The sequence below is a fragment of the Jaculus jaculus genome, chromosome 16 (assembly GCF_020740685.1).
Source record: "Jaculus jaculus isolate mJacJac1 chromosome 16, mJacJac1.mat.Y.cur, whole genome shotgun sequence".
NCBI lineage: Eukaryota > Metazoa > Chordata > Mammalia > Rodentia > Dipodidae > Jaculus > Jaculus jaculus.
Genome location: NC_059117.1, coordinates 17859909 through 17882563, shown reverse-complemented (window position 1 = coordinate 17882563; position 22655 = coordinate 17859909). Strand labels below are relative to the sequence as shown.

The following is a 22655-nucleotide window of genomic DNA, read 5'->3' as shown; positions in this document are numbered from 1 at the left end:
TGAATTCTAACTTATTTTTGCAGCTTGTGCTCCAAGATTTAGGAGTTTAATTTGTTACCAAGAAATAATCTATTACTATATTGTACAGTGTTTCTTAGTGAGGATGCATATCAGTGCATCAGGTCTGTCTACAGAATTTTGCTTCCTGGTTTTTTTCTATAAATAATTTGTTGGTGTCTAGATGCTGCAGCATCACGTTCAATGTTGCTACACATTATTTAGGCCCATATTTCTTTAAACATATTCTAACCTGGAAACTGTGTGTAGTTTTCACATTTGCATAGCTAATATATGCTTTGCTGCTTCCACATGGTTAGAAATGCTTACCTGACAGGCTGGCTGTGACCTGCATAGTGTAATAGGTATTATTCCTAATTTGTCAGACGTTCAGAGCATAAATAATAGGTTTCTTCTCAGACCACTATTTAATGTCATTTTATTTGAAACTGAAAATCTTTCCAGCAACTTCAGACAAAATTCAAGATTTTTCCTCATTAATATTTTGGCTTTGTTATCAATCATTCAGGCAAGCTAGACATAATTCAGGATAATTCTTATGTGTATTTGAAATAATCTTTCTTATAACCTTAAATAAATCAAATTTTGTAAATTTTTCAATCAATAAACAAGCCCCCAAATATAAAGATATGAACATTTTGTTTTAATTCTACTGGGATTTTTTTTTTCTCTTTCTAAGATGAGGAAATCAAAGGATGTGAAGGTGACGGTGAAGATAATTATATGCTGGTGAGGCCCTCCCTGATCACGCTGCACTTGAAGATCTTAAACACAGAACTCAAAGATTCATGGTGGTCCTCATAGCCTTGAGATATTTTTGGGTGCAATTTTAATCCTTTATAAATTTTCCGCCTTTTAAAATAAGTAGTGAACCCCACTTTCTGAAGCATCCCCTGTAATTACATCCGTTGCTAGGAGAGGAGCAGAAGAGAAAATGACAGCATCCTGAGATCTATAACCCTGCCAGTTCCTGGTGTTCTGGAAATTCAGTCGTCAAGGTTGTCATCGAGTCTCATAATGATCCTCCCCCATTATAATGTGCAGGAGTGCTCGGAAAATTCTACAAGCCTTTAACTTTCTTTGAGCCTTGGAAGCTGGGCATCAGCTAACTACAATCTCTAAGCAATTTGGTAAGGCCTGGGTACCTGTCCCCCGACCATGTATCGCATCAAGCCTTAAGCTTAGAAGATGTCAAAGAACATGTGTAGAATCCATCACTGAAGTGCTGGGCCAAGTCATGCAGTCAGCGTCATGATGTTCAATTATTATCACTTCACTCAGCTGTTCCAACCATCTCCACGTTAATTACCTGATTCCTGACCTTGAAAAGCTGACAATATATGAAAAGAATAGAAGTATGTTAAAGATGTACATTAAACATTTGAAGAAGCATTGAATAAAGGCAATGAATTAAAGAAGCATTAAAACACATTCTAAAGCCCAAGACCTATTAAGACATTTTAATCATTTGCATATATCAATACAAAGGAAAAAAATGAGTGCCTGTAGTGAAATGGCAAGCAAAATGCAGTGACTGTAAATATGTTTGTGAATGTGGCTTGAGAGTCAGTCATGAAGCTGGAAGAGGTCTTGGAGAGAAGTAAGATTACTTTTGGCCACAAGAGAGGCTCAATACTGGTTTTTATGTGGATATGTGGGTGATCCCATTTGACCCAAATAAATCAACTTGCAAACGGGACCTGGGAATGCCCAGACATTTTGATGGGAAGTATGAAAGCAGCACATGCTAGGGCATATTGCTTTGGGAAACATGGTGTTGGTTACTTCATGTCAGACATGTCAGCCTACTTTAAACAGATGGGGGGCTGGAGAGATGGCTTAGCGGTTAAGCACTTGCCTGTGAAGCCTAAGGACCCCGGTTCGAGGCTCGGTTCCCCAGGTCCCACGTTAGCCAGATGCACAAGGGGGCGCACACGTCTGGAGTTCGTTTGCAGAGGCTGGAAGCCCTGGCGCGCCCATTCTCTTTCTCTCCCTCTGTCTTTCTCTCTGTGTCTGTCTCTCTCAAATAAATAAATAAAAATTTAAACAGATGGGTAGTAACATGATTACATAGGAAGCTCTGTTTTTGTTCTTATCAGTACAAAATTGTAGGAAATCCTGTTTGCACGTTTTATAGAAATACTACACTTCAATTGAGATTCTTGTGAACTTTGATTTTGAGTGAATCCAATGTGTAAAAATTCAGATTCATAGAAAAAGACGAATTCAAGAATTATGATTTGTTTTTAAGTAGTCACCCTGTGAAATGTTTTTATTTATGTATTTGAGACAAAGAGAAAGATGCAGACAGAAAGAGAGTGAGTCTGGGTGCTCCAGGGCCTCGTCACTACAAATGAACTCCAGACGCATGTGCCACCTTGTGCATCTGGCTTTGTGTGGGTACTGAGGGAATCAAATCCAGGCTGGCAGGCTTTGCAAGCAAGCTCCTTTAACCACTGCACCATCTCTCTAGCCCTAAAATAGTCATCCTTTTCACTACCACTCTCCTTCTATGTCTTCACTATTATAATGTCCTAGTCTGCCTTTGCATGCAAGTACGCATTGCACTGTTTGAGGCAAACCTCAAGCTTACTTCTCTTTTTGGACCAGATTTTTATTCTTTGCATATATATTTTTATATACAATTTATTTATCTTGAGAGTTTTTGTTGTTGTTGTTTTTTGAGGTAGGGTTTCATTCTACCCCAGGTTGACCTGGAATTCACTATGTAGTGTCAGGGTGGCCTCGAACTCACGGTGATCCTCCTACCTCTGCCTCCCGAGTACTGGGATAAAGGCATGAGCCAACATGCCTGGCTATTTATTTATTTTGTTAAGTGGGAACTTTGTATGGACACATGCGTTAGTACAATCATTTCCCTCCTCCCTGGCCCCACCCCGCAGAGGGCCCTCCTTAGTGGGATTGCTGGTGTTCACCATTGAGTTGGGGGTTATGAGTTGCGAGAGCAGCGGTCAGTGGTTGTGGGGGGTGGGGCAATGTTCTGTGCATTCCATTCCCTCCCACCCTGTGACTATGACACTCTTTCTGCCCTCTCTTCTACAAAATCCCCTGAGCCATGGTGGGTGTGCCTCAAGTCTACATTAGTGTTGAGCTCTCAGCAGCTTCTGGATTTCTGCTTTGGTGTGTTTTGAGTATCTTCAGTGTCTGTCTCCCTCAGGCTCACCTTGGAAGCTTGTAGTTTCACCTAGATAAAAGGGTTGGAAGAGTTTGGGGGAGGGGAGTGGGAGGCACGGATAAATACACACCAAAGCAAATCCAGAATAAATTGGTACCATAGAAACCTTGCTCCTGGATAGCAGATTAAAAGAGCCCTCAATAGAAGTATGGCGGGATTGTCTGATAAGAAGGGCCCTGGAGAAGGTGGGATGAAGCCTAACCCTAAAACATTTGGCTCTGGTTTGTAACTTCTGGTAGCAGAAATTAGTTACAATCCATGTTGAGCTGTTGATCAGAGAGACCTAAGAGGTCCCAAAAATAAGACAGACTTCCATCTCTCTCTCCTTTGAACTCGTGAAAGCTACCGGTGGTCCAGGCTGTTCTTACCTTTGCTTTCTTTCCTCCAGTCATGAATGTGAATGACTGTCCCCATCTAAACAGTGAGCTCTGACCAGGAGGAAACCTGATGTGTAGTGATTGTCTTCAATCAGTTATTCAGGCCATGGATAATGCCAAGCCATGCGGTCCTGTTGTCCGTGTGCAAGGAGAAGTTGTTCCTGCCTCATGGAAGTTCATGATCACATGAAATCCTTACTATTGTAGTTAATAGTCACTGAGTGTTTACTGTGGGCCAAGATAGCCATTTTACGTGGAGAGTTTCCTTTATTTTCTTTTTGCTTGTGTGTGTGTGTGTGTGTGCGCGCGCGCATGTGTGTGCACGCGCACGTGTGTGGGTGTGGGTGTGGTGTATGTAGTGTGGGTGCTCTTGTGCCTGGTTGTTTATGTGGGATCTGGAGGTTGGAACACAGGCGGTGTCCATGCTTGCGTAGGAAGTTCATTTACTACTAATCCATCTCTCCAGGTCATATGTGGAAAATTTTTGTTAAGCCCTCACCATAACCCTACGAGCTGGGTGCTGTTAGGGAGGCACAGTGCAGTTATTTATATACATGATAATATTACTGATTCCAGTTCAACGCCTAAATCAGATTTAGACTGAGGCCCTCAGGTCCCAGATCCTCCACTCCTGACAGCTCGGCTGATGCTCTACGTGGAGTTCAGCCGCTTGTTGTTGGTAATTCTAACCGCGTTTCAGCTTCTTGTCACTACTTAGGCTGGGGCTCCATGAATTTCCTATTGCGGTTGTGAATTACAGCACTAAACTGAACGAACATGGTGGTCATGCCAACCTGTGGCCCGTGGAACTCAGGGCCTGCTTCTGCGGGTGCACATCCGAGGAGGCTGGTAAATGCTAGCCCTTCCCGGGTGATGGGGGCTGAAACGCTGTGTTCCGTCCTGTATTCAGAATTTGGTTTATGTTGACCTTTTGGTGCTGGCCATGACTACCTCACACACGTATTTTAAGAAAATATTTTTTAATATTTAATAAAATTTTAATATGTATTTGTTTGCAAAGAAGGAGGGAGCTAGAGGAGGAGTGATATAAAGAAAGCCCAAAGAGATCTTTTACTGAAAACAAAGGCAGGCTACAGTATGCTTCAAACTGAGGTCATGGACAATAAGGATTTTAAATTCCTTATTATTATGAAGTCCAGCCTTCTTTCTTTCTGTGAAAAAAAAAAAATATTTCTTTATCTGCAAGGATAGGTAAAGAGAGGGGGCACTCTAGGGCCACTTGCCCCTGTAAACGAACTCCAGATGCATGTGTCCCTTTGGTCATCTAGCTTTACATGGGTACTGGGGAATTGAACCCAGGCCATCTGTCTTGGAAAGCAATCGCCTTTAACTGCTGAGCCATCTCCCTAGCCCTCAAATGTGTATTTATGAAGATCAGTTTACTTAGTCTTCCTAACAGTAATAGCTAAGACCTATAATTGCCCTGTCGTATGGATGAACAAGTTGAGATTTAAAGACAATGTTTAACTTGCCCAACATCATAATACCATTAAGTGTATAACTTATTTGATTGCAAAGTACAAGTTCTTTATTACAATACTTGGAGACGCTTTAAAACCTATCATTGCCTTCGAATTGCTAGCTAAGAAGCTCATCTAGCGGATAGCAGAATTCATCCAGCTCTGTTGTACACAGGCACTAAGTGGTGGTGTTCAGGGCTGGACAGTCACACACACCTTCACAGGAAACTGTGAAATCCCAGGAATGAGGATCTGGAAAAGCCTGAAGGAATGAAATCTTGGCCGGCCAAGGACACAAACCACTGTGCATGCAGAACCCACACAGAAAGATTTTGATCCATGGCTTATTAGGATAATTAATGATTTGTTGTTTTCTCTCAAATGAAAATTAGTTGGTCAGATGAAGTAATTGAGGAGGCTAATTACACGTGGCTGCAACAAGGCCCGCCACAGGCAAAACGGAATGTCTTTTGGCTTTGATTTGTCCCCTCCTTCCTTGGCAGCGTTTCCTTGCCCTCACAATTCTGTTACAGACCCTCGCATGCCCGGGGTGTTCATGATGCCCTTATCTTTCCCTTCCAGAAGGAAAAAATAATGTAATGAGTGAGTTCATAACAGGGTTAGTTGGTCATTTAAGAAACTGCATGGCTTGGAAATTTTTGTATTAATAAAAGGGATTTCACTAAATGTGATATGGTAACCTAGACTGGAATGTGGAGTGGAGGGGCATTACCAGGAAAAAAAAAAAAGAAAAAAGTGGCAAAATCTAAACGTTACCTTCTTAGTCTCAAATGAATCATGGCTATGTTCATGTTACCATTAGCAGAATTTGGGTGACAGGTGCATGGGTCTCTCTTGTACTGTCTTGGCAATGTTTTGAACATCTTAAATCATGCCACCATCATATATTTAATGTAGTAGATGGATCTTACAGAGAATGAATACTCAAAAGAACAAATTAAGAAATTTAAGACATACTGATCATACCAGTTAAGTAGGTAAGGATAGTCCTACCTCTCTGTCTATAGATGCATTATGTAGTCAGTCATGGAATTTTATATTCTGAGTTTTGTAAATTTGGGATATTCTAAAATGAACCTAAGGTAAGAATATTATATTTGTTCTTCTCACTGGAATAAATGATGCCACAATACAGAAAACAATCTTTGAATCCAAATTGTAAAATAAGGAGCATAGCTATTTTCCCCTTTGGGGAAGGACAATTGATTCTGAAATCCAGAATTAAGCAAACAGTAATTGATGTGCTGGGAGATGAGTAATTTCAAAGAACTAAGGTCACTAAATTGCCACTATTTTGAAATGTCAGAGGAACAACCAACTCATTTGGGTTTCAAATATTCGCATGTTCTTTATATAATGGCAACATGGAAGTCTTTGTTTTTTATATGACCTCATTTAAAAGGATAAGCACTTGGATCCATGTGCTCATCTTATATCCAAAAAATTTATTATGTATAACTCCAGGGATGTTAAAATTAGATAAGTCTTGAAAACCAAGATTTCCCTGTTGGAATAGGCAGAACAACCAGTTGGCATTTTGTCAGAGGAGACACAATAGAAGCGTGTTCTATTATTTATTCAAATTGACTGTTTTGGCAGTTTCTACAGCTATAAGCCATAATGAACTACAGAAAATGGAAATGTGATTTCCTTACCATTATTACAAAAATAGAATATTTACAGGAAGGCAGAATGTGACATTACAAGAGCCCAAAGCTGTACAGAATTGTCTTCCTTATAGAAGATAGTCTAATGGGACACAATGTGAAAATGGACCACATTTTCCTGCTATTAGAAGGGGGTTGGGAGCTGGGGAGGTTGCTCAGGGGTTAAAGGCACTTGTTAACAAAACCTGCTGGCCCAAGTTTTATTCCTCAGTACCCATGCAAAGCCAGATGCACACAGTGATGCAAGTATCTGGAGTTTGTTCTCAGTAGTAAGTGGTCCCAGAATGCCTATTCTCTCTCTCAATCTCTCTCCCTCTGTGTGTGTGTGTGTGTGTGTGTGTGTGTGTGTGTGTGTGTGTGTGTGTGTCTCCTTGCAAATAAATAAATATTTTTTTCATAGAAAGAAAGGAGGCTGGACTTCATAATAATACAGGAATTTAAAATACTTATTTTCCATGACCTCAGTTTGAAGCATACTGTAGCCTGCCTTTGTTTTCAATAAAAGCTTTTTGGGGGCTCAGTAGAGAATTTTCTGATATTGGATAAACAAATGCTCATGTCTTCCCAGCAAAGGTGGGAAATACCACATTTAGTTCTCTCCAAAATACCTAATTTTCTGACTAATTGGCTCCTTTGCCCTTTTGGTGGGTTCCTTGCTCTTGGGTTATAATGTGGGTTTTGGCCTGAGTGTTTTATCTTACATTTGTACCAATTCCTATTTATCCACATTGGCTTTTCTTTAGCAACATTATGTTCAATTTCAGAAAAGACCTTTTAAATAGAAACACTGCACACTTCAATTTTTGCAACCCAAAGAACTATGTTAGCTAGACGTAAGAAAGGCTCACAGAAAGTATGTGTCCGACAAGGCAACTTCCTCAAAGCTGAGATGTGGCTAGAGTGTGAAGACCATTTATTGCGAGTGGGGTGTGTGTGGTGGGGGAGTGTCTGTGTCATGTTGCTTTTTTTTTGCCCAAAGTAATTAGGAAGCCAATAAGAACTCTTCAGAAATTGATTTCAGTAAAGAATTTTAGCTGGGAGCTGGAGAAATGGCTCAGCAGTCAAAGGTGCTTGCTTATAAAGCTTAATTCCCCAGGGCCCAGGTAAAGCCAGATGCACAAAGTGGCACATACATCTACGGTTCATGTGCAGTGGCGGAAGGCCCTGTCACTGCCATTCTTTCTCACATAAATAAACAAATAAATAACAAGTAATTTTTTAAAAATAGAATGCTAGATGACACTAGGTATATAATATATGATGGAGATTTTTTTCAGATGTTAACCAAAATTGAAATGTTTCTTATAGTATAAATGCTGAAACACACAATACTCAGTATAAATACTGTAATGGTCACATGGACTGAGTTCTTACAAACATATATCCCACTTGTTCTTAACCTCCCAGGGGATGTTTGATGATATACAATGACAACTTTTGGTGCCATTCTGGATATCATGTGGCTAAAGACCTGGAGGGTACTACTGCTCATGACACATAGGCGCGTCCTTTAACACATGCACTTGTCTAGCCAGAGGTCTGTAGTACTAAGGTTTGGGAACTGCTTTTACACCAGCTTGTAAATAAATGTCTCTCCTGGAGACCACTTTGAAAAATGCATCGCTTCACATCAGACAATCCCATTTCATTAAGAAGTGTTACTCTGGGCTGGAGAGATGGCTTAGCGGTTAAGTGCTTGCCCGTGAAGTCTAAGGACCCCGGTTCGAGGCTCGGTTCCCCAGGTCCCACGTTAGCCAGATGCACAAGGGGGTGCATGCATCTGGAGTTCGTTTGCAGAGGCTGGAAGCCCTGGCATGCCCATTCTCTCTCTCTCCCTCTATCTGTCTTTCTCTCTGTGTCTGTCGCTCTCAAATAAATTAATTAATTAAAAAAAAAAAGAAGTGTTACTCTGGGCTGGAGAGATGGCTTAGCGGTTAAGGCGCTTGCCTGCAAAGCCAAAGGACCTCAGTTTGACTCCCCAGGACCCATGTAAGCCAGATGCACAAGGTGGCACATGCATCTGGAATTCGTATGCAGTGGCTGGAAGCCCTCATGTGCTCATTCGCTCACTCACTCCCTCTCTCTCCTTCCCTCTCGCAAATAGATAAATAAAATATTATTTTTTAAAAAAAGAAGTGTTACTCTTCTTAGCTAGTGTGAATTAGATGTGATTTGCCCCCACTAAAGACAGTGAAAAGTTGCAAGGAATGGAGCCAATAAGATCAATTTCAAAACTGTAGTTTGGGAAGAAGGAAATAAATAGTTTGCTTGCTGGTGATGACGGCTGTTCCAAGCATGGAAGATGTTACTGAGAGGGTGGGTGGTATACCACCTCAGGGGAAATGTGCAGTAGGTTGCCTGGTCAGAGCAATCGTTTTCCAACCTTACTCCTTTGAAAATCGAGGTAGATCTGAGCTCTGGACTCAAAGACTCCACATTAATTGACTGAGGATAGGATCTGGCTCGTTCTATATGTTTAAAATCTCCTACTTCTAGAATCACTAGTCTAGATTGTTTAAAATGAGCCTCTTAAACACTTTTAAAATATGTTATCACAGGGTTGGAGATTTAGGTCAGTGCAAGAGTGATTGCTTAGTGCTGGAGAGATGGCTTAGCGGTTAAGCACTTGCCTGTGAAGCCTAAGGACCCCTGTTCAAGGCTCGATTCCCCAGGACCCACGTTAGCCAGATGCACAAAGGGGCGCATGCGCCTGGAGTTCGTTTGCAGTGGCTGGAGGCCCTGGCGCGCCCATTCATTCTCTCTCTCTCTCTCTCTCTCTCTCTCTCTCCCTGCACGCTCTCTCTCTCTCTTTCTATCTGCCTCTTTCTCTCTCTCTCTGTCACTCTCAAATAAATAAATAAATATGAACAAAAAAATATTTTTAAAAAGAGTGATTGCTTAGCTAGCATAAGGCTGTGGGTTCACTCCCCATACATACACAGATGCAAACATGCATTACATATATACTGTAAAAACTGTAAACATACTTCTGTGTAGCAAACTTTGATTTGTCCTACACATCGCTACTCTTACTATCCTTCACACCTCCTCTTCCCTAACCTCTCCCTAACAACGTACCTACCTGCCTGGTGTTACTCTTGGAGGAAGTTTACATTTTCTCACTGGGACCACGGTCTGCTTCTCTGTACGCTACTTACCAGACTTGTTCTAAAACTTGCGCTGTTCTCAAAGCGGAGTCTCTGGTGACAGAACTGGTGTTCACCTGGACTCTGGCTACATGGCAAACCTGCAGTTTGCTTGAAACACTTAGGAGCTTGAGTTAAATTCTGGCTCTTTATCGACCTAACTGGATACATTTGTAGGCAAGGACCAAAGAAAGAAAATCAGCTTTCATCCAGAAAACATCTTAAGTGTTCATTTTTGTTACTCCAATTTCATAATTAATCCAAAAAAGTACACATGACTACTCTTGAGTGTGCTTGGAAGAGTTGTCATTTTGCCTGAACAGGACCAAGGGGCTTTGCTCTAAATATGCTGGATGGTAACTTAAGGGATTTTCAATTAATCTTTACATCAATAATTTAGTGTGTTTTCTTTCATCTAAATATGGCCTGAGGCAGGTAAGAGAAGAACTACTTACACACTGCAAAAGAAAGACTTGTTTCTCCCACAGCTTAAAGTTGCATTTGATATGTAGAAATTAAACTTTGGTTTAATTGAAATTTGGTTGTAATTTAAGGCTTTATGGTTTCCTTGGGCTACCTACTGCATTCTTGTTAACAAAGCATTGAAGGATTGCAGCATTTAAAAAATACTAGCTTCGCTCTGTTTTCTGATGCTTCAAGCAGCAAAACAAGGAAACAATATAATGACAACCTCAAGAACTTGGTGCTGTCCCTCTCATCACACCTGGCTGTCCTTCGTAGCCAACTATTTATCTGTCTGCTATTGGCTTATCTATAGTTTTCCAGAATGTTTGTGCTTTTAGTTTTTTTTTTAATATTTTTTAAATTTTTTTGTTCATTTTTATTTATTTAAGAGTGACAGAGATAGAAAGAGGCAAATAGATAGAGAGAGAGAGAATGGGCGCGCCAGGGCTTCCAGCCACTGCAAACGAACTCCAGACGCGTGCGCCCCCTTGTGCATCTGGCTAACGTGGGTCCTGGGGAATTGAGCCTCGAACCAGGGTCCTTAGGCTTCACAGGCAAGTGCTTAACCACTAAGCCATCTCTCCAGCCCTTGTGCTTTTAGTTTTAATAACGCCTTTATTTATTTATTATCTATAAGGTATAAAACTTGCCTTACAGAATACAACTACACTTTTTTCAGTTTAATGGAAAAGGTGTGCAATCATAGTAAAAAAAAAAAAAAATCAGAACCTGGTCCTCCCCCTCAGAGACCCTGCACACATTAGCAGTCATTTTCCCCTCCCCAGCCCCTGGAACCACTATCCTCTCTTGGCCTCTGTGCATTGGCCTATTCTAGATAGGCAAAAAATACTTAAAAAGCATCCAGTGTAGTAACTGAGAAGATTGATAACATTTCTTTTAATTTGTAAAGTCATTATCTTTTCTTCTTTTAGAAGCTCTAGTCCTAGTTGATTTTCAGTGTTTTGCTAAAGTTCATGAAGAACAGGAAAGGTGTGATGATTTCTCTTTTCATATCAGACTCTTTCCATATTCTCCTTTCTAGCCCTCTTGCCCTGTGCCTCATCTCAGCTCAAGACTCCTTAGTTCAGTATTTCTTGAGATGGTAACTTAGGGTTAGAAAACTTTTCCTAAAACTTACCGTATTCTAACCACGTAGAAACTCAACTGGAAAATCTGTTCTCCCTGACATGTGAATCAACTGATATTTATGCTATTGAACAACTAAAAAGAACATAATATTCATATTTGAAATGTTTACTCTATATTTTTACTGCATGGTTTTAGTGTGTGTGTGTGTGTGTGTGTGTGTGTGTGTGCAATGTTACGTGACTTTGGTGTACCTTATCCATGTGTGTGTTTAGATCATGAGTCCTGTGTGGAAGCCAAAGGAACACTGGATATCCTCTGTTGCTCATCCAATTGCTTCTTTGTGACTGAGTCTCTTACACATCTCAGAACTGCTAGTTTTGGTCAGTGAGCCTCAGAGATTCTCCAGTCTCTGCTACCTTGTACGTTGGGCTTATAGGTGAGGTGGGATTACGGATGTGTGTGGCCGAACACACCTTTTTATATGTGGGTGGTGCTGGTAGATCAAGCTCAAGTGGTCTCAGGACCTTTCAAGTCCCATGCTTGAATGGCAAACACACCTCCCCAGTCCTCTGATTATAATTTAAATTTATAATGATTATAATTATACATATTTATTACATATATATATATATATAAAACTTATGCCTGATTAATTCAGAAATCATGAAAACAATTACCATTCCATAATTATTCTATTCACAGGACTGACTTCCTATTGAAATTTTGTCCAAAGCATTCATGCTAAAGGAACTATATAGTTATTTTACAAAATAGCTGATGACTACTAAAAGTAATATAAAAATCCCACAACATGTAGGTTAAAATTAGATTATTCAGTGAAATATGCTAGAAAAATCTCTGAAATACAAAGAAAAAAAATCAATTCGTATGTCTGTTGAAAGCCAGCACAGCAAAATAAATTCCAAGTGGACAGCAATTTTGACATGTTCAATACTCAGATATTATCTGTACTCACTGTTCTGTGAAATAGCTATTTTAAAATTTTCTTCTTTTTAAATTTTTATTAATATTTTCCATGATTATAAAATATATCCCATGGTAATTCCCTCCCTTCCCACCCCCACACTTTCCCATTTGAAATTCCATTCTCCATCATATTACCTCCCCATTACAATCATTGTAATTACATATATACAATATCAACCTATTAAGTATCCTCCTCCCTTCCTTTCTCCTTTATGTCTCCTTTTTACCTTACTGGCCTCTGCTACTAAGTATTTTCATTCTCATGCAGAAGCCCAGTCATCTGTAGCTAGGATCCACATATGAGAGAGAACATGTGGCGCTTGGATTTCTGGGCCTGGGTTACCTCACTTAGTATAATACTTTCCAGATCCATCCATTTTTCTGCAAATTTCATAACTTCATTTTTCTTTACCGCTGAGTAGAACTCCATTGTATAAATGTGCCACATCTTCATTATCCACTCATCTGTTGAGGGACATCTAGGCTGGTTCCATTTCCCAGCTATTATAGATTGAGCAGCAATAAACATGGTTGAGCATGTACTTCTAAGGAAATGAGATGAGTCCTCTGGATATATGCCTAGGAGTGCTATAGCTGGGTCATATGGTAGATCAATCTCTAGCTGCTTTAGGAACCTCCACACTGTTTTCCACAATGGCTGGACCAGATTGCATTCCCACCAGCAGTGCAGAAGGGTTCCTTTTTTTCCACATCCCCGCCAACATTTATGATCATTTGTTTTCATGATGGTGGCCAATCTGACAGGAGTGAGATGGAATCTCAATGTAGTTTTAATTATTATAAAATTTTCATTCTTTTTTTTTTTTGCTTTTTGGTACCTTTGCTCCTGGTATTTTGGCGCCCATCATCTCCCCATCAGCTCCATCCCTAGCTTTGTACCCACCATGCTACTCTAGGCTCCTATGAGTTTGTTTTAGTTTCTAAATGTGAGTGATAATCAATGTTATTTGACTTTCTGTACCTGGCTTATTTAATGTAGCATAAAGTTCTCCAATTCTACCCACTTTGCGACAAAACGTATTTGTTTATACGGCTTATTAGTAGCTCATTGTGTACATATGTCATATTTTCTTTATTTAATCATCCATTTCAAGGCAGGTTGCTACCATATCTTGCTTATTGGGCATAGTGCTGTCACAAGTAGGGAAATGCAGACATCTCTTGAAAAGGCTGACTTCAAATCTTTTGAGTTAAGACCTAGACATAGTATAGCTGGCTCACATGGTAGTTTTTAATTTTTGAGCAACATACCTAACAGTTTTTGTTAATGACTATGCTTTTCCATTCCCACCAACAGAGTGCAAAGGTTTCCTTTCCTTCACAATCATATGAACTCTTGTACGTTGTATTTTTGGTGATAGACATTCTGATAGGCATAAGTAGATGTCTCACTGCGATTTTAATTTACATTTGCCTGGTGATTATTGAATTGGCAGGATTTCTATCCCAGAATGAGCCAGTATTGCTCTAAGTTATAATGACTAACAGGGTTAGAAATCATATCTTCTATTAGAATTTTCACTGGCTTTGACCCAATAAGAAAGCATTCATTGGCCTTTTCTTTTAATATTCAAAGGTGACTTGGCTGTTTAAAATGTCCCTTTAATTCTCTTTCAATTTTTGTGCCAAAATGGACAGGCAGAATATCATTACCAGGAATTCTCACACTTTCATGTTTTCCCATTATTCATTTCATTTCATTTCATTTCTAAACATAAAGAAGCATGGGCTAGTTTTGTAGCCCTGTTTCACAGAGAAAGCCCTGGGTAAGGTCAACATAAACACTGAGCCATGGCACAAATCCACATCTTCTGTTTGACCCTCAGAAATTTATCCAGTCTAGACAGTTTGCCTGGAAGATTAAGAAGCTAAATGACAGGACCTGAATCATGATGACAATTCCAGACTCAGAAAAAAAAAAAATACCATTCTTCCATATTGGAAATTTGTACTCTTTCTTTTTGTCTAGTACTCTGCATGGATGTTCCAGAAAAAAAACTCAGATTCTTTATTTAGTTCACTACCGAGTGGATAACATAAATTTTCATGGCTTTTACCAGTTTTGCCCTTGCCTTGCCTAAGGATGCCTCTGAGGCATGTTCACATAGGCATGCTTGGTTAAAAGGTGTTTAAAATAGCAGAGCCACTCAAATAGTTTTCTTTGATGAATTTTAGGTAGAGTGGAAATCATTATTATTTTAAAGTTTTTAAGGAATTTCTGGAGCACAGTTGTTTAAGAAAACCCTTGAAGGTGTTAAATAATTAAAATATGTTGCAAAAATAGAGAAAAAGCACCAACTTTCATTGTTACTACTCTTCACTGATTTTCAAAATAACTCTTATAATAATGTGTATTTGACCATCTATATTATTATCTAATTATTTTCTATATGTTTCTCATCCAGTAATTTTCTAGCTGCCTTGTTAAAGCATTTAATAATCTACGTTCAGTGAAACACAGACTAATCATTCCACATTCATTATAGTGCTGAGCATATACATGTTGGGAGTCCCTTGTTTAAATGCTTGAGACCATAACTGTTTAGAATTTCATATCTTGATATATTTGCATATATGCCATGAGATATCTTGGAGCTGTAACCCAAGTTTAAATATAAAAATATTTTGGTTTTATATACATAAGTTATTAATATGTTAATATTTATGACTTATTTAAATTAAATTATTTTTTCTTTCTCTTGCTAATAAAATTATGTCTTGATTCACAACCTGGTTAAGCCATGTTGCTGACCTTTTAAGACACATAGACATTGTGATTACTGGAGAATCACTATTAATGCTGAAATTTGTTGTTTTTAAGAACAGGAAATGTTTATATATCTGAGAGAAGAAAAAGATGCTATTTTTTTTATTTTTTATTTTTTAATTTTTATTAACATTTTCCATGATTATAAAATATATCCTATGGTAATTCCCTCCCTCCCCACCCCCACACTTTCCCGTTTGAAATTCCATTCTCCATCATATTACCTCCCCATTACAATCATTGTAATTACATATATACAATATCAACCTATTAAGTATCCTCCTCCCTTCCTTTCTCTTCCCTTTATGTCTCCTTTTTAACTTACTGGCCTCTGCTACTAAGTATTTTCATTCTCACGTAGAAGCCCAATCATCTGTAATGCTATGGTTTTTTAATAAAAGACAAAAACAGTAAGGTCAGTGGAGTTTTAAAAAATAAAACTACTGTGAAAATGTACATAAAATTTTACTCATTTTGACTGCCTTACCATAGATGACACTGAGCTTATTAAGCTAGACATGGTAATCCCCAAGGTGATTAGGCACTGGGGAGACTGAGGCACAAGAATCTTGAATTTGAGGCCAGCCCAGGCTACCTAGCAAGGCTGCATAGGAAATCTGCACAGCAAAGACAAAAAAGTTCAAAATTAAGAGCTTAACATAAAAAACTATTTTCTTCAGCCTGGAGAGACTGCTCAGAGGAGAAGGCATCTGCCTGCAGATCCTGCCGACCAGGTTCCGCTTTCCAGGACCCACATAGAGCCAGACGCGCAGGGCGGCACATGCGTCTGGAGTTTGTTTGCAGCGGCTAGACGCCCTGACATGCCCATCCTCTGTCTCTCTTCTCTTTGTCTCTCTCTGCCAATAAATAAATTTTTAAAAATATTTAAAGTAATTTTTCTCCTTGAAATGTTCATTGTATCTTGCTATTTGTCATAGAACATTTTTCTTGTGTTACCAAGCACAAATCTCAAATTAGAAAGTGCTGTGACTTTCTCATAAGAGTGCAAGAATTTTTGCAGTTGATTAACTTTGAGGTAAATTAATCAAACTCGGACCACCTTTTAAAGTTTCCCCCATTCTACATATTTTCTGGAGGGTGGCTTGGCAAGCTTTTCTATGAAGCTAACTTCACGTGGCTGACTAATAGTGCCCTTCCTGCTCTGAGTGGACAAGCACAGCAGACCTCAGTGGACGACACGATAGAGCAGGCTAGGAACAGTAACCCACCGCTGGGGGAAGAGCAAGTCACCCCAAGTTTTAAGATGAAGCAGCCGATTTTATCCTTTATGTTGAGATAAACAACTCGATTTATTACGTAAGCAATATACTTAGGAATTTAGGCACCGTCATAAATAGTTTGAATCTCTTTTCCATTCTTTCGCAAGCAGGTGGTAATATTTCACACTGGGAGCAACTTTTGAACTGAAAATATAGATTTTTCTTTATCTCCTTTGTTATTATGACTGATTTCTTATGAGGGGGTGATCTATTTAATCAGTGGTTCCTCCCATTCCACAAACTTGAACTCTGTTGACAGTATTGAACTAAATACTCCAGAGTGAATGTTATTAGGTTTAAGTGCTGGTATTATTTCAAGTTATTCCTGTCAGCACACAAGGGACTCTGACGCTGGAGTAATGAAAAGCGCTGTCCAAAGTTGGTAGCACATTAAGTGGAGGCTCACTGTGTTTAAAGTATTCTTTTGTTTTATTTTTACTTATTTGAGAGTGACAGTCAGAGAGAGAAGGAGGCAGATAGAGAGAGAGAGAGAATGGGTGCACCAGGGCCTCCAACCACTGCAAACGAACTCCAGACACGTGCGCCCCCTTGTGCATCTGGCTAACGTGGGTCCTGGGGAATCAAGCCTAGAACCAGGGTCCTCAGGCTTCATAGGCAAGCGCTTTACTGCTAAGCCATCTTTCCAGCCCCTCACTGTGTTTAGATGCTGGTCTCTGTACAGACGTGGAGCTCCGGCCCCAAGTCACAGCACGTACTTAATTCTGAGATACCTTGGGTAGACAGTTGCCCCAGGGGTTCGAAGATGAAAATATCTCTTGCTCTTAAATAACTACACAGGCTATTTTAAAAACTGTATTGTTGATCATAATGTTCTTCATTTGGGGATTTAATACTGCTTTTCAAATGATGGGTTAGAGCAGTGGACTGTGATTTTGAAGTCACTTGCATTAGAGAGACTCTTGTTGGCAGGCTTGCTTAGGAGATCTGTGTGTCTGTTGTCCAAGAATGCGATAAGTAGTCATTAAAAACATGTTAGAGAAAATTAGTCGACATTCCAGAATGCTGAATAATAGTGATATTTTCCGAACTCTTCTGAAAAAATTACTGCTAATTATGGAAAATTAAGTGCAAATAATACCAAATAGCCCCAGAAATTTGATGGGCCTTTCTCAAAAAGGAACTATAAATTACTTAAAATAACAATTACAAAGATGAGTAAGGCTTGTCACTGTTCCATGGGTATATATCCTTAAGAGAAGGATATATTGTGAATTAAATTGGAGGATCTGGCCTCTAGACTCCTTTAATCCTGAGATACTATGATTTCTTAAACATTTTTTGAGTAAATATATTTAGATATAACAATGTATCCATTTCCATAAAAGAATTGAAATCAAATCTTCAAGCTCAAAGTAGGCCTGATATCGCTGACATTCGGCTCGCACTGGGGAGTATAGAGCATACAGCTCGGGGGTAAAGCAATGAAATCCATGTTCTTGATGGATACCTGGCTTCTGCTCTCAATTCTTCCTGTGAGAAGAAGCTAATATACAGACCTTAAAAATTGGGGCTGGACATGGCTTAGCGGTTAAGCGCTTGCCTGTGAAGCCTAAGGACCCTGGTTCAGGCTTGGTTCCCCAGGTCCCACGTTAGCCAGATGCACAAGGGGGCGCACGTGTCTGGAGTTCGATTGCAGAGGCTGGAAGCCCTGGCGTGCCCATTCTCTCTCTCTCCCTTTATCTGTCTTTCTCTCTGTGTCTGTCGCTCTCAAATAAATAAATAAATAAATAAAAATAAAAATTGTTAACTATGCACCTGCAATAGGATGGGGCATTTTTCCTACGAAAATATCCTCTGCCGGATTTAGAGGTTTGTAGAAGAACTGGTGACATGATGACCGTGTGTCTGCTCGTGAATGTCAGTAGGTAGCAGTGCCTGAGAGGATGGCTGAGAATGGAGAACAGGAGAGAAGTCAGAAGTCCCAGGTGCCACTGGCAAAAATGTGACAGAGTTGAAAGCAGACTGAGCTCATTAGAAATTGAGGGGCTCAGGGCTGGAGAGATGGCTTAGCGGTTAAGCGATTGCCTGTAAAGCCTAAGGACCTCGGTTCGAGGCTTGATTCTCCAGGACCCACGTTAGCCAGAGGCAAAAGGGGGCGCACACATCTGGAGTTGGTTTGCAGTGGCTGGAGGCTCTGGCGCGCTCATTCTCTCTCTCTCTGCCTCTTTCTCTCTCTGTCTGTTGCTCTCAAATAAATAAATAAAATAAACAAAAAATATTTGAGAGAGAAAGAAAGATAGGCAGTTATAGAGAGAATGGGCATGCCAGGGCCTCCAGCCCCTGTAAAAGAACTCTAGACACAAGCAACCCCTTCTTGCGCATGTGCATCCGGTTTACATGGGTCCTGGGGAATCAAACCTGAGTGCTTTGGCTTTGCAGGCAAGCACCTTAGTCGCTAAGCCATCTCTCCAGCCCCTAAATTTTAATTCTTAATAGGTGTGATAACCATAGTGTATGCCAGCCACATTACTACTACCTCTATTGCTTTTCTCAAGTAAAAAAGTTCAGATAATTACATGAAGCGCGTGGCCTGCAGGGCTCTCAAGGCAGCTTTTAATTACTGAGCTGGTTGTCAGCATGAACTAACTAGTACCGAGCAGGCCAGGTGCTCTTATCGAATGGGTCAGTGCCGGGAGCACTTCCTGCCACTTCTTCCTTTTGTGACTCCCAGCGAGCTGACTCCTAGAGGAGCACTTTGGAGCATATTTTGAAAATTAGTGATGGAAGGCTGAGAACCACACTCCTGGAGTAAGGTCCCCATCTGCCTTTAACAGGCCGCGGCAGGATAATGGCCCCCTGGGCCTCGGGTTCCTAATCCATAGGATGTTAAGAATTTGAAATGCTGTGGATTTCCAAAGTGCTCTCAGAGTCCAAAGTGTTCTGGGGACATGCTGCAGGAAGCTGGGCATGGGGGTGCCGAGCATGTTGGCTAGAGAAAGCAAATTCAAAAACCAGGGCTCAAGTTTGCTATCCTAGAATTCCATAGGTGTTTGAAAAATGAATACCTCAGCTGAAAAGGTTTTGTTTAGATCAATGCAAAAATTCCTTCAGCCTCAATTATGTTGTACTTCCTCAGAAATGTATGTAATTTGCCCCAACCAAACTAACAGATGAAAGACAACAGAGGAAAGCAACAAGGCCCAGCTCTGAGAACCTGCGTAATGGGAACAGTCTGGACCATTCACAGGGCACTGCGCATTGAACACGGACTAAAGACTTTTAAAATCTGAGATAAGGTGAAACTTCTGTGGAGAGGACCTTACCTTGACATTTTGGCTCAGGTTGTTCATTGGGAACATCATTTGGGTGCAGTGATAACTGCATGTGAATTCAAGTTCCTGAAAAGTGCTTTAAATGAGGCTGAAATGGATGAACAGAACTCCTCTGATCATGGAGAAATGGAATGTTGCAGTACCAGAGGCACTCACTAGCCTTTTTTTATTATTATTCATTTGAGAGCGACACACAGAGAAAGAGGCAGAGAGAGAGAGAGAGAGACAGAGAGAGAGAATGGTCACGCCAGGGCCTCCAGCCACTGCAAACGAACTCCAGACACGTGCGCCTCCTTGTGCATCTGGCTAACGTGGGTCCTGGCGAATTGAGCCTCGAACCGGGGTCCTTAGGCTTCACAGGCAAGCACTTAACCACTAAGCCGTCTCTCCAGCCCTCACTAGCCATTTTTGCCCACCTCTGTGTCTGTCCTAGCATCTTTGTGGCCTGCAGATGATGAGGTGAAAACTTTTTGTAATATATTCACAGGCCACCAGTTTTCACTGACCCAAAAGCTAAGAAACACTTCAGAGCATCCGAGCCTTTTATCAGGGATTTCTCAGCAAGAATTCCTTGAAAAGGTTTACCTAATAAAGAGTTTACCTGCCTACCTGATGTTTCCACCAATTTATTTCAAAATTGCCTTGGTTTATTACTTTTTATTGGAACATGGAATTTGGGGTAACCTGAGTCTCTTCCTGGGCCATGGTCACTCATACTTGGTTCCAGAATAAACTATTTCTTATTCCCTTTGGGGTGAATGCATCAACATACATTTATGGGCAAGAAGAAATACTATAATAGGAATATTACACACTTACAATGAGAAGATAATAAAGCATAGTTATTTAAGCATTATATGCTATAGCAGGTTTTTTGGTGGTTGATGATTTCTGAAAATATATGTCCCTTCCAGATTAAAATTCTACACTTATGATTTCTGTGCTGCAATTAGAAGTAGATGTGATTTCAGAAACAATTAGCATGATTGATTTGAAAACTGTATTTAGGCAAATTATTAGGTCCATCAAGCTCCCCCTGGACAGAAAACCTATGCTAATTAATGAGCCTATAGGATGTGTTTTTAGCATAGATTCTTCAAATGTTTGGGCCTCACTTTCAGCTTCCTGAAATTAAAAAGGAAATGGATACACACATTCATATACATGTACATGAGTACACAGAGAAAATGATAACATTGGTTTGTGTACAATTTTAATAATTACTACTGAGTAGCTAGGGCTGATTCCTCTTACAAGCTTCATGTATGCTGGGCTGAAGGCTGCAAAGTGAGCTTCCTCTCCAATTCTCTCTCTCCTCGCCATCCAGAGCTGTCACTACTGTGTATCCTATGTACTCATGCATTAGTTAAAGGAAACTACTTTCATAGTTGTACTGCCATAACATGCTTGCTCAGAAGAACATCACCTATTAACACTACAGTGTGAATTAGTTTATCAGATTACTATCAGAGAGTTGGGCCTCAGTTATTGACACAGGGGACAGGAACAAGTCCATGGAGGAGTGAAATCAGAAAAACCTGCAGCATGAAGGAGGAAGGTTCATCTACAATGGGCCAGAGTGGGGAATATTGGGAGCAAGGGAGTCCTGTTGAATCAAGCAAAGGATGAGGTACTCACCAACGGACGTCTTATGCAGGAGAGGTGCAGTGGGCATCAACTATACCCTCTCCTGTGTTGACACGGTGTTGCTCATAATCCATCAGCAGCAGATAATGGTGCAATCAAATTACTTTTTCCTACAGTGAGTTTGGCAAAAGTAAAGATTTAATATTAATATGTTTTTTTAGTTAGCAAATGCATTTTGCATGGCCTATTTTCTAAAATAAAGTTTCTCAAAGAAATATGATTTTCTATTCCAATTTCAATTAAGTTATACATTTCTCACCAGAAGAATTCTTTTTAGAGGAAAACATTTCACATATATAAAGCATAAATAATTCTTCCTTTAATAAGACATTTCCTGTTGTAGCCATTGACTAGCGCATCTGCTACAAGGGTACTATTTTTTCAGCACTTCACATGCACAGCTCTGATTTGAGGAAGGAAAAGATTCACATCTCTGTAACTGGTGAATTAGATAGGCCCCATAAGGGGAAAGGTGTATTTTATTCTGACATATTCTGTTATTATTAAAGCTCTGACTGTGCTCAAAATGTGTTACTTTGCCTCAATTTTCAGTGTTGCTGTGACTATTATTTTTTTTAAAAAAAAGCCTAAGAACATTTGTCTGCGATACCTTATCATTATTGCTCTACAAAACATTTTGTATTGGTGTCTCCCGGAGGATAGATTGTAAGAAGCATCCTTTCCATACTTCCGCCTGGGCTTTGCCCTCACATGTGATGTTTCCAGAATCAGTCCACAAATGTTGATAGTACCTTTATAAAGTGACACCAGAAGACACTGAGCTACAGAGCGGCTTTGCTTTACACCTTCCTGCTGTCGTCCATTTCTACTGCTCTTTGAAAACTCTTACCTATTATATCAAGTGTGAAAATACAGTTTTTTCACTCAAATTTACTTTGAGTTTATTTTTTTAAAATACATTAACATCAAACATATTACAGTATTTGAAATAACTTTCTCCTATTCATTTCCAGGGCTACAGCAACACACAGGGGCCAGGTTATTTTCAAAGACGCATTAGCCCAGCAGTTGTGTGAGCAAGGAGGTAAGTGTCACATTTGACATGTTGGTGGTGGTTGTGTCTAAATTACTTATGACAGGTCCTGTTTACTGTACGAAGTTAGTATTGCGTCGCTATACTTAATCGTAATGTTTTAGAAATTTAATTATTGGGCTGGAGAGGTGGCTTAGCAGTTAAGG

At 39.9% G+C, this 22655-nt stretch overlaps 1 protein-coding gene across 2 annotated transcripts in view; it reads left to right on the top strand.

Moving 5' to 3' along the window:
- Positions 1 to 22655, top strand: part of Reln (reelin) — a 498095-nt gene that overhangs the window by 168704 nt on the left and 306736 nt on the right. For both annotated transcript variants that reach the window (XM_045135772.1, XM_004652888.2), the window contains exon 4: positions 22430 to 22500. In XM_045135772.1, coding sequence (XP_044991707.1) covers positions 22430 to 22500 — 71 coding nt within the window. The remainder of the gene's footprint in view (positions 1 to 22429; positions 22501 to 22655) is intronic.